Source organism: Heloderma suspectum, chromosome 2 (assembly GCF_057233095.1).
Source record: "Heloderma suspectum isolate Gila_16-S chromosome 2, 16-S_ref, whole genome shotgun sequence".
NCBI lineage: Eukaryota > Metazoa > Chordata > Lepidosauria > Squamata > Helodermatidae > Heloderma > Heloderma suspectum.
In genome coordinates this window covers 27444477-27457192 of record NC_139459.1, presented here as the reverse complement: position 1 = coordinate 27457192, position 12716 = coordinate 27444477, and the positions used below count along the sequence as shown (strand labels likewise).

Sequence of the window (12716 nt, the reverse complement as noted above, 5' to 3'; positions counted from 1 at the left end):
TATGTGTGTATGGGGGCAGTGTGTGTGTGTGCATGTATGTGTGTGTGTGTGCGCCAGAGAAATGTAACCTTGATCTGAATTGGGGATGTGCATGCTTACGCAAGAGTAAATAAAACACTGACTTTCCGCTATACAGTATGTGATTCGTGTAATGTGTAGTTTGACTTTGGGTGATTGTGGGAGTGGGTCGGTGGGTGGGTCAGGACTCTTTAACAGAATTCCCAGCAAGCTGACTAAATTACGATTTCCAGAACCAATTGGAAAAGCCACAACAGTTACATGGGTATATACATGCATAATGTAGGGACTCCTTTAAAAAGTGTCGGTTAGGATCCCAACTTCCACTGAAATTGTCTGTCAAAATCACTCACTGTGCAGCTATAAACTATACAATTTATGTCAGGCCTACACAATTTATGACCCATGATGAAGCTGAATGTAGCTCATCAGCTGTGTATTCAGGTCTGTCTGATGGTTGGCAATCCTTGGTTTTTGCAGTCCCAGGCCGGCAGCAAAAACAGGCAGTTTCTTTAACTTCTGGTGGGCCACCATATGTGGCCAGTGGGCTACATTTGGGGCTAGGTGAGTCACAACTTATGCAGGCTTGATCTAGTCAGATCACTGGAATGTTCAGAGTGGTTTGATAATGGTATCCAAAGGGAGCTGGATGCTCAGTAGTTATTTCAAAAGCCCACACTGATGCAGTACCAACAGTTTAACATCCCCCAAAGGGGTGAAGATATAGTTCCTGTTCCAAAGTGCATGTGTGTGCTGTATGTATGTATGTATGTATGTACACACACATATACATATACAAATACAAATACAAATATTAGATCTCTGATCCTGAAAAGACAGTGTGCATGGATAGCATAACTTGTGTTAAGTAGTAGTCCAAAGAGGAACCGTAAAATTACACATACACAGAGGTATTTGCAGGTTCATGATCTAGGAAGTCAATGGGGCTTGAAGGTGCACAGTACCAGGAAGTATCAGACTCTTCCTAGTCCTAAAATATCCCATTGAATAGAAGTGAAAATGATGATACATCCTTTTTTTTTTTTTGCTTAGCTGGTAACAAGTGTGGGGTATGTTATCCATATATTTCATCCTTTAAAAAAATCAGTATTTATACTTGTACTGCTCCTATAGCAGTAAAATAAGGAAATCATAGCTTTAAAAATTTGCTACTCACTTCTCTCGGGAATGTATCAAGTGTAAAAAGTTGACTTGCAATACAATCTTATTGTATTACATGTCTTTTCAGAAGTAAGCCCCATTTTATTTATTTATTTATTGCTTGCTTGCATTTATATCCCACCATTTTTCCTCTTGCAAGGAACCCAAGGCGGCTTACGTTATCCTCCTCCTCCTCTCCATTTTATCCTCACAACAACAACCCTGTGAGGTAGGCTGAGCTGAGAGGCTGTGATGGGCCCAAAGTCACCCAGTGAGCTTCCATGGCCGAGTGGGGACTAGAACCCGGATCTCCCGGCTCCCAGTCCAACACTCTCACCACTACACCACACTGGCTCTCATTGAGTCCAATGGGGTTTACTGCCAGGTAAGAGGGTATCAGATTGCAGTTTTAGGGCACAATCCTATGCACATTTAGACAGAAAGAAGTCCTACAACTCCCAGCATTCCCCAGCCAGGCATGCTGGGAGTTGTAGGATCTTTTTCTGTCTAAACATGCATAGGATTGCACCCTTTGTGGTGTTAAAAACATGCAACCGTCATTTAAACAAATAAAATCCTTTTCAGGATTTATTCTATGCTTTGCCCTTTGAGCTTATATTAAGTAAGATCACATTTACAGGACTAAGAAACATGTACACTTCAATATTCTTATTAATTTGACTACAAAATATTTTCCATCCCTCAGCACATCACATCACAACTTTGCATGCTATTTCTTATGTTTTAAAAATGGGATGCAATTACTGTATATACCTCAGTCATTACTAATTAGGAATATTTTTCATGAAGGGCTTAACTAGACATTACAAGAAATGTGAAGCTGTTACCATTCCACATCTTTTTCCTCTTCTTCCAAATAACATCTAGGTAAAACAACATGTGACCTGATATTATTGTCCTGCTGGCATTGCCCTCCTCCTGCCTCACATTAATTACTGCAGGGCAACTCACACAGAATGATGGCATCACATTGTGCATTGTCCTTACTTAGATGTTTCAAGGAAGAGGAGGCAAAGAGACCTTGTGTGACAGCTTCATATCTCTCATTATGTCTAGTTAAGCCCTAAGTCTTTTCAGTGCTGTTTGTATAGAGAGATATAAGTCAGGATACAGTAAGGACTGGGCAAAGTATACATTTTTCATATATTTAGTGCTTTGTGTTGAACTTCCTCTACCTTACATCTTGGTTTCACTGTCTAAGGGCTTTTCATTCTCATGCTCTTGTGAGATTAGCTGGTAAGGTTTCTTCATTTCGTTCTCTTCTATCACGGAATTACCCATCTCAGCATCCTTGTTCCTCAGCTCGTGCCGTGATAAGTGTTCTACAATCCCTGCACCAATAGAGTCTCCCAAAACGTTGGTAGTGGTACGCAGACGATCCCTACAGAATAGGTTGCATTTTAAATAAACTAGGCAGAATGACCATTTAAAAACAGTCATTGAAGGCAACTACTAGATGATAAAACACATGTACACATTTATTCACCGAAATTAGGAAAGGAAAATATAATCTGCAGTAGAATTTAATCTGTTTCAGTGTTGGTACTGTAATAATGAGAACACTGACAGTATGCAGGCAAAATTCAATTCTGATCTCAACTAAGAAGCATATCTAAATAATTAAATGGCACATCCAGAAAGCCAGGAGAATGAGCTTTTACCACTGTACATATGCTCTACTGAGCAGGGACCAATCCTTTTTTGCATATGTTATTCTGTAAAATGCCATCGATATGGATGAAGATCCTTCATATGGAAGGATCGATCATGCAATGGATACATTTGAAGTTAATTTTTTCTTGCTGAAAATGTGATGGCCAGTGAGACTATCTGTGTCATGATGGAACTTTTCAACAACACAGATTAGAAAAAGCACCATGGTGGGGAGCCATGCAGTTACACAAATATGCAAAGACTTTTATTTGTTACATCTGCATTTGTTCCCTTGTCTTAGGAATGGTGGACATGGGGTTATCTTCCTTTTTTGCATCCCAGTACCCCTATGTGTTAAAGATGTGTATGTGGGGGGGGGGGTGTGAGAGAGAGAGAAAGAGAGGAGGCCAACTAGCAGGCTTCTTGGGTGAACAGAGAGTTGATGTCTCCAGGGCCAGGTAAAGATCTTAAGGACTACACCATGCTGGCTTGTTTTGTATATGAAGTGACCATTTCTGGCTATTATTGATTTAAAGGAACGCAATATATCCATAGAGAAACGAACTAAAATTATTTGAAAGTTTAGTTTTCACAAGAGTCCCCTAGCTTATTTCATGTTATAATACACCTTACACTGCATTTGTGAGAAATACTCACAAAAACCAATCCACAGCAATGATGAGGGTGATATCGTCTGTAGGCAAACCAACCGATGTCAATACAATCACCATAGTGACCAGGCCAGCCTGAGGAATTCCTGCTGCACCAATGCTGGCAGCTGTAGCTGTGATGCTGTTCAGAGAAAGGAAACGCCAACACAATCATAATCATAGAATCATAGAATAGCAGAGTTGGAAGGGGCCTACAAGGCCATCGAGTCCAACCCCCTGCTCAGTGCAGGAATCTAAGTCAAAACATCCCTGACAGATGGCTGTCCAGCCTCATCTTGAATGCCTCCAGTGTGGGGTGAGTTTGTAACTTTTTAAAAACATGCAAATGTCCCAAGAGCAGGGCTGGGGAACCTTGGGAGGTCCAGGGGCCACACACACATCCCCGCACACAGGCCAGACCTTTGCCACTGCCAACAAGAAAAAACACAGAGTTTTGCTGCCAATTTTTGGCGGCAAACCACAACAGAATGCTATACTGGCCATATTTAGCTTGGAAACAAGCTACATTCAGCCAGCATAGTGTTCTGCAGCAGTTTCTCATTGAATTCTGGAGCCAAATAGGCATTTTTTTGGATGCCGCTCCAAATTTTGACAGGTCGGTGGCAGGGGTCATGCTGGATGGCAGGGGCCTCCCGTGGCTTGCGGGATGCATGTTACCCACTCATTTTAGAGGAATTGGGGATGCGGAGTTAAATGCTGTGGCTTGAGTCCTGTGGCTAGATAAATAATCAGCAATGATGCCTCTCTGCTTCATCAATTAGACCATACAATGTTAATAACCCAGAGAGAGCATTCATTAAGGGCTTGGTCCTGGGTACTTCTAAGCCTCCCAACCCGAAGGCTTACATGTATCCAATGCAGAGCAGGAGGTGCCTTATGCCTCCCGCTCTGCTTTTTAGCTAGACAGCCAATTTTGCTCACCTAGCGGAGGCTTTGGGGAGGGGGAGGGGAGGAGGCTGGGGATACCTCGTAGCCCCATGTCTCCAGTCTCCTCCCCTCTCTGCCCCCAGGAATGCCTCCTTTTCTTCATCTCCACGCTCTGTTTCGTGAGCACAGAAAGGTAGCTGGTGCGGTTCTCTCCATGCTGGCTGGGAGGGGTTGGGGGCAGGGAGCATGGTTTCCTGGCTCCATGCTCAGAGCCCTGTCTACGAGCTCAGAGCCAGGAAACCGAACAATCCTATGCCCCCCCCCCCCAGAAGCTGTCCAGGGGACACAGGATTGCTCCCTCCAACACTTCATATTTCATTTCCCTTCATTTATTTCATTTCTATACCACCCAACAGCAAAAGCTCTCTGGGCAGTTCATAAAAAATACATCCCAGAAATATAAGATAATTAAAACATAATTCAGAATCTTTAACATAAACGTTTATGTTAACCTACAAAATTGGAAACAATGTAAAAAGCTAAAACAGTTACAATAAGATATTGGGATACTGCATATATGCTGTATGAATGAATACTTCAGTCTGTATATATGCCGTATGAATGAGTACATCTAGCTGGTGAATACAGAATGAATACTGTATTCACCAGCTAGATGAAACACTCATAGAGCATTTCAGGCATGTTTACAGAACAACAAATCCCAAATACAAATGAATGCCAAAGCAGAATTTCATACTGAATTGATTGAATGGCAGCTAATATGCAACGATAAGAGCATGGATAGAATGTCAACAAATGTATGAATTGTTAGCTGATAAATTCACCTGGCTCTTAACTGATTAACTGCAAGTTAATCTGTTTCGTATTACATTTTCGTATTACCAAACATATATAGGTGCCTTTAATGTTCAGGAAGGATAAGGGAGGATAAGGCTATCAACGGCTACTGGTTATGAACACATTACCTCCAAGATCAGAGGCAGTATGCCTCTAAATACCTATCATCGGGGAACATGAACGTGAGGCACTCAGGTCCTGCTTGTGGGCTTCCGAGAGGCATCTGGCTGGCCACTGTGGGAACAGAATGCTGAACTATCCAAGCACAACTCTACTTAGGGTGCAATCCTATGGGATGCGCCCTGGACACTCCTAAGCCTTCGAACTCTGACCCTTACAAGTATCCAATGCAGAGCAGGACAGGCATCTCACCTCCCACTCTGCATTTTAGTTAGACGGGCATTTTCGCCTGTCTTGTGGATGCTTCAGGGAGGGGGAGGGAAGGAGGCTGGGGCGGCCATAGGATATGCTGTTCCAGTCTCCTCCCCTCCCCTGGGAATCACTCCTTTTCCTCATCTCCATGCTCTGTTTTAGGAGTGTGGAGAGGTAGCTGGCATGGTTCTCTCTGCGCAGGCTACAAGGGGGAGGGGGAGGAGGTGGGGAGTGCGGTTTCCTGGCTTTGAGCTTGGAGCCCTGTCTCTGAGCTCAGAGCCAGGAAATCGAAATATCCTATGTCCCCCAGACACTATCTAGGCGACATAGGATTGCTCCCTTATATTCTTAATACTTTGGTAGTGCAGGGATCCTCATAGGTCTCAACTGAACTTTGTCCCCCACACCTTTGTCCCCCACTTGGGCATGTGTGCAGGCAGTGTAAACAGTCATTGGGGGGAACTGGAGGTCTGGGCATGTCTCCATGTATCTGGAACTGGAGTAAGAGAGTGGAGAAGGAAGGCTAAATGGGGATATGAAAAGCATGCACAGACGTCTCATTCCCCAGACTGCCCAGGTGTGCTACTGCACATGCCTGTTTATGCATGCTAAGAATGTGCATGGGAGGGAAAAAGAAGCTTCTGTCTCTGCATATGGGTAGGATTGTGTCATTAATTAACTGCATTTATTATATTCCTACCTGGGTCTTGAGATTGTCATCTTCACTCTGGAATCTGTTTAGATGTGGAGCAGTATATAAATGTTGTAAATAAATAAAATAAAAATCAGAGGCCCTCCTCCGAGGTATGGTGGGTGGCAGGAGCAGGCATTTTCAGTAGTACCCCCACCCCCCATTATGGAATACCCTCCCCAGAGAGGTCTGCCTGGCACTTACTTCATTATCTTTTTGTCACCAGGCAAAGACCGTATTATCTCAGGCCTTTAATCCTCTGTATACTCTTGCTGCTATGTTGTGTTTTTAAGTAATATATCTTTCTGATATATTTTTTAAAATCTTCTTGCTGTGATGTCTGTTGCTTTAGCTTCTGGTTCTTGTTTTATTATGTTGCTTTTGTTTTGATTGATATGGATTTTGGATTTTATTTGTATTCTTAAATACAATGCCCTGAGACTTATTAGCTCTAGGGCAACTTAGAAATAAATAAATAAATAAATAAAATGAAAGAGAAATAGTCACAGTTCTACTAAAAGTTCTCACAGCAATGTATGATAAAGAACTAGTAAACAATGATCCAACACTCATCATTAGATGGAAAGGCTGTCTTTAAAGCTTTCTTTTTATGATTCCCTATTACAGTAATACACCAGAACCAACATGGCATCAAACAATTAATTAATGTGCCCTTAACTCACAATCCTCCTGATTAAAAGTTAATTGAGCAAATAATTACAGTTGTAACCAATTAACCATGCAATCCTATGCACGCCTTCTCAGAAGTAAGTCCCCTTGAGCTCAATGGCCTTACTTTCAGGTAAGTGAGTACAGCATTGCAATTCAGTGGGGCTAATTCCCAGTGAACTCAATGTGACTTACTTGTGAGTAGACATGGATAGAATTGTGCTGCAATCTGCAAATTAAACTAGTTGAAGCTTGCAGCGATACTTAATGACAAACCTATGCATCAGGGATGATGATTTGCTCTATATCCATTTGATAGCACATTTGACACACCATGGAAAATAACTGAAGTGGCGAAAGGGAATACATGGAACTTAGTGCCTCTTATGTGCACAAAGAAAGTGAAAATGCGTGCTGGGTAGGAGGAGGATGTTAGTGGCTGTGGCCACACTTACTCACATCATCTGGCCTGCCAAGGGTCTGGGGAAGAAATCTTGCCCCCACCCCAACAATAGCCTGCTCCCCTGTGTTAAGTCATGGATATAATGAGGTACACAAGTCTGGTGCCCCATCTACATGAGCCTTTACTCCGGGGCAGCTGTGAGTCGAGTTCCCTTGGGATAGATGACACAGTTGCCACTTTGAAGCCATCCGTGGTTTTCTCCCGGAAAATGCGGATTTCCGAGGTGGCGTTTTGCTGCGATTTTGGGGGGTTGCTTTGGGTCTATCCCTTCCCCGAACTGACTTCACATTTTGCTGTGGGCATGTTGTAGGCATGCATAGTGCTTGCGTCGCTCTGTGACGCCCCTTTACTCCTCCCATCCCTTCACAGCTGCGCAGTTACAGAGGCACAGAGAGGCGTTTCCAGTTATTTAATCACACTTTCGCACATTTTTGCAGCTTTGTATCTTCACAACTGAACAACAACAACAATCTTCACAACAGTTGCTTTTGGACTCAGTGCCCAAGGGCCAGGGGTGTGTGTGTCTTGGGGGAGGAATATCTTCGCTCCAACCACCATTTTGGAGTGACAGGTAGGCACGTACGTCTCGTGCTTGTGAGTGTGAGCCATCGCAAGAGTCTCTGGCTGAGGAACTGACAAACAGATGGCGTGGAAATGAAGGAACACAGAACAACCAATTTTTAACTAACAAGGGAGGGAAAGATACAACAGGACCCCTAAAATACAAAACAGCCAATGAAGTGTTGCACCCCCATGCTCATGGGACTGCACAGCTGCACATTTAAGTATAATGGCAAAAAAGAAGAACGGCACTGCAAGTCTATTAGGGAAGCTCGCAGTAAATCGCAAGTGTATCGCAGGGGATGCTAGCTTGACGCTACATTGCTGCACAGTTGCGATGGGGTGGGGGGTGAAAGCGGTGCCATGTAGATGGGGCCCGGGAGCTTGTAACACATGGGGTCTACAGTAGGAATGGAACAGGGAATTGGAATGTCCTATTTTGTTTAATCAATGGACCACCATTTTGGCATCTGTATCTGATATCTCTATGGACCTCCAGTTGCATCTTATTCTGCAAAAACTTTTGTTTTGGGTCTATTAGATGCCACAACATCTCTTTAACAAAGGTTTGTCAAACTTGGCTAATTGTTGGAAGTGTAATGCAGTTAATGCTTCTTTTATTCATATGTTCTAGAAATGCCCAATAGTTGCCTCCTTTTGGGAGGAAGTTATCATATGGCTAAACTTTGAATTGGAAAGCTCTTTAATATTTACTGATGTACATATTCTCTTAAACTATTTACCTGCAATTTGGAATATAACACATGGTCAGCGTAAATGGATTTTTCATGCCCTCTTGCCTGCTAAAAGACTGATATTACTGGAAGGATGAAAAGTTTACTGCCTATAATGCAATGGATTGAAGACTTAACAACACTAGCAACATTTGAAAGAATGGTATGTAGGTGTCACTTGCACATGGATTTATAGTTGAATATCTGGTCTGCTTTTACTGTGTAAACTATTGCCCCGCCCAAATGTTGTAATATATGAAACTGAGGATTTTAGAGTACGTTGTTATACTTTCAGTTTTTTGGTTTTGTTATGTTTTTGTTTGTTTTGTTTTCTTGAAACTCACAATAAAAATTGATTTAAAAAAGTCCAGGAGCTGAAATATGCCCTGGTCCCCAATACGTGTACATGTGGTGAAAGAAAAATGTGTTTTCCGCCATGCAATGTGATAAGCCGACCTTAATTTCAACACAATGTGATAAGCAGACCTCACGGCCTTTCAAACTTGGAGGTTTTTGCAAGGTTTACCAACCTGATTGTGATAATCTGTCCGAAGTTTAGATCCATGTTATTAACCTGTGCAATGAAAATTGCAGCCAGTGCCTCATACAATGCTGTTCCATCCATATTAATAGTTGCACCCACAGGGAGCACAAATCTTGTAATGCGTTTATCTATTCCATTATTCTCTTCCAAACACCTAAACGTGATTGGCAAGGTGGCAGAACTAAAAGCAAAGAGGGCGAAAGATAGCATTACAACACTGGAAAAAGCAGGAAAATTGACGTGGACGATGACTAAACAATAGTGCTGACACCATGGAGCTTTGCATGTGTGAATGATCCACCCAGAAGAAATATCATAAACAGAAATTCCTGTCACCTCAAATTATCTGAAAGACTATGTTTTTCAGTGCAATTGTCTCACAGCATTGAGCTGTGAGTATCCAATGCAACACGAGCGCTAACATAAATTACGTTGCACTAGTGTAAAAGACCTCTAGTGCAACGCTAATAGCGCTAGCTAACATGACGGGTTTTGTAGGGAATCCCATTGCACCAGCTAATGCTATTGGTGTTGTGCTAGAGTTTCCCTATGCTAGCACAGCGTGATTTACATTAGCATTCATGTTGCATTAGATACTGCCCAATGTCCCCATCTGGCTAAGGATATCTGCATGCATAGTCAACCTTCTGTGTGTATATTACTGGAAGGGGCCATATCTTTCTGGTAGACCACTGTGGTGTTCCTCCCTTTTCTCAGTGAGAATACCCCTTCTCTAAGGCTTTTCTCACCCCTAGCAGGAAACACCTTCCCCCATACAAGCAAGCTAACACCAGGACCTTTAAAGCTCAGGTCCAACCCACACTCAATCCACTATCTGCGAGGACACACTTGTTTATAATATCACCTATATTGTTTCCTTTATTACCTTCCCCTTACATAGCTCAGAGCAGAAGTTGTAGGATTTGGTTAAACAAACAAACTTTATTAATTACAGCACATAAGTTGTTGAACAGTAAATAAGCAACTCTTAATGGTTCTATTAATGTATGTTCTCTCATACACCATACACCAGATTCCACTCTCAAATCAAACACTTCACAATCACCACAGACCTCTCTCTCTCTCTCTCTCTCTCTCTCTCTCTCTGTTTTCAATCCTAAAATCCTATCTATATCCATATCTCATCTCTTTTACAAACTCTGTCTGACCCACACAAGCACAACACACTGTTTATATAGCACACAGACTTCACTCCCCCCTTCACTCACTCAGCCAATCATCATACATATGTAAATCCACCATTCTTCCTGCCATTCATCCTAGAGATACTCAGCATAAACATACACTTTTAACAGGAATACATTATTATACTTACAAACTACACACACACACACACACACACGTGTGTGTGTGTGTGTGTATAACATCACAACCTAGTCTTCCCTGTTCAATCCCTGTCATTTCAGCTGAAGACCATAGACCTCTGCCTGAGGCCTTCAAGAATTGATGCCCATCACAGTAGACAGTACTGGGCTAAGTGGTGTGAATCAGGATAAGGCAGCTTCAAATGTTCACTTACTGGATCGGGAACCATGGGTGTAAATCAAATGTGCACTCAAGTGCACACTGGAACATGCATGCCAAGGTGGATACCATTTATATTCAGTGCACTGCTTTCAATGATATGTGAATTCACAATTCATGTGAATTCACATATTATTGGTACTCTAGTTCTACCAGAGTACTAGTACCATACTCTGGTAGAACTAGTCATGTGTAGGTACCTTTGCAAAGCATGACTAAGGCTGGATTGGGGTACAACTGTGGACTGATGAAATAATGTCCACACACATGGAAACCATACCTCAATGATTGCAGTTCAATACATATCCCATTAAAAATTCAACCCAAAGCCAAACTTGACTTGGCTGTAAATATTCCTACCTTGAAGATGTTCCCAAGGCTGTGATGAGAGCTTGCAGCAATCCTCCAATAAAGACCCAAGGGTTCTTTCGAGTAATTAGAAAATAAAGTAGTGGGAGAACAATAATAGCATGGATGAGTAAGCCAATTATAACTGTAATGGTATACATGGCAAGCTGTCCTCCAATCACACCCATATCTTCCATCTCAACAATTTTTCCAGCAATCAAAAACAAGATACCAAGTGGTGCGTACCTACAAACAAATTGCAAAGTTAATACTGTGCTATCCTGCTATCTGATTACAAGACTATATATGGGCAAAATTATGTGTGGCTGATATAACACATCCTTATTCTCTCACACTCAGAACTTCCCTGCTGCATTCTAAAGGCACAATCCTTTTATGCATGTTTAGACAGAAGAAAGGTCTACAATTCCCAGCGTTCCCCAGCCAGCATGAAGTAAACTAATGTTACACGAACTTATACCAGTTCAGGAACTGGCCTATTTGCTAGTGGTAACACTGACTGTAGTTTTAACAAATAATTTACTGTATCCCTCAATGGCCTTGCCCCCCTCCTCACTCTGCATCTCTCCACTCTTATATTCCAGTATATCCTACCTGTAGCCTTCACTCCTCCACTTCCACAATTTGAAGGCTTCCTGCTCCCCCAGTGACTTTCCCCCATTTCCCTTGCTGGCCCTTATGCCTGGAACAGCGTCCTCTGTTTCTTCCTTCAAATCCCTCAAGAAACCCCTAGTGTTTCATAAAGACTTTGGCACAACAACCTCCTAGTGCCCATACACTACTATAACTTAGCCAGGGCTGACAAGAGCCCCAGGAGTTGCTCCTCCTCTTCACCACTCCAGCCTGCTTGTTCATCTGCCTCTCGCTCTGGCCCAGACAACTATGGTGGTGAGAAGGTGGAGCAGGAGATGCCACTGCCTACTTGCTCACTGGCTCTCTGCCTGTCCAGCAAGCAAGTGGTAGGAATGACGATAAAAACGATGAGGAGCAAAACCAGCTGGTGACAACGGTGGGGAGAAGGTAGACTCACTGAGGGAATGAGCCCATTGAGGGCCCTCAGAAACCCAGAGCCAGCACTGAACTTGGTCTAAGTGTGTGTAACTGAAGTAATCGATGTTCCCTCTCCTTCCTCTTCCCCCCCCCCAGTGTTGAATTACAGAATGCAAGGCCCTCAGGGCAGGGTGCTATCCTCTTGTATTCTGTAAAGAGCTGTGCATAAACACATGAACAAACAGTTGTAGCTGTGATGAGGTGGAGAGGGACACTACCCCACACTGCCTATCTGGCTGGAAATAAACATAGTCAGATTGGAATGAGGTGGTGAGGGAGCCACAGCCAGCTTATGGAGTCTCTCTGAGGAGAGCGCAGGCTGGCTGGCGGTGGCATGCACCAAGGGTGTCCGCTTCACTGAACAGTCAGAGAACGCACCAGGAGGGGGCTCAATGAGGAGGAAGCATGGGTGGGCTGCCCAGATTGGCCTTTCACTCCCCGCTCAAGCCTTTCAGGTCTGTCTGAAAGC

General features: G+C 43.0%; 1 protein-coding gene across 1 annotated transcript in view; it reads right to left on the bottom strand.

Moving 5' to 3' along the window:
- Window positions 1–2376: 2376 nt before the first annotated feature.
- SLC1A3 (solute carrier family 1 member 3) overlaps window positions 2377–12716 on the bottom strand; it is a 69191-nt gene continuing 58851 nt past the window's right edge. The window contains exons 6-9 of the mRNA XM_084832052.1: window positions 11189–11422; window positions 9270–9464; window positions 3511–3645; window positions 2377–2581 (exon numbers count right to left, since the gene is read on the bottom strand). Of these exons, the coding sequence (XP_084688178.1) occupies window positions 2377–2581; window positions 3511–3645; window positions 9270–9464; window positions 11189–11422 (769 nt within the window). The remainder of the gene's footprint in view (window positions 2582–3510; window positions 3646–9269; window positions 9465–11188; window positions 11423–12716) is intronic.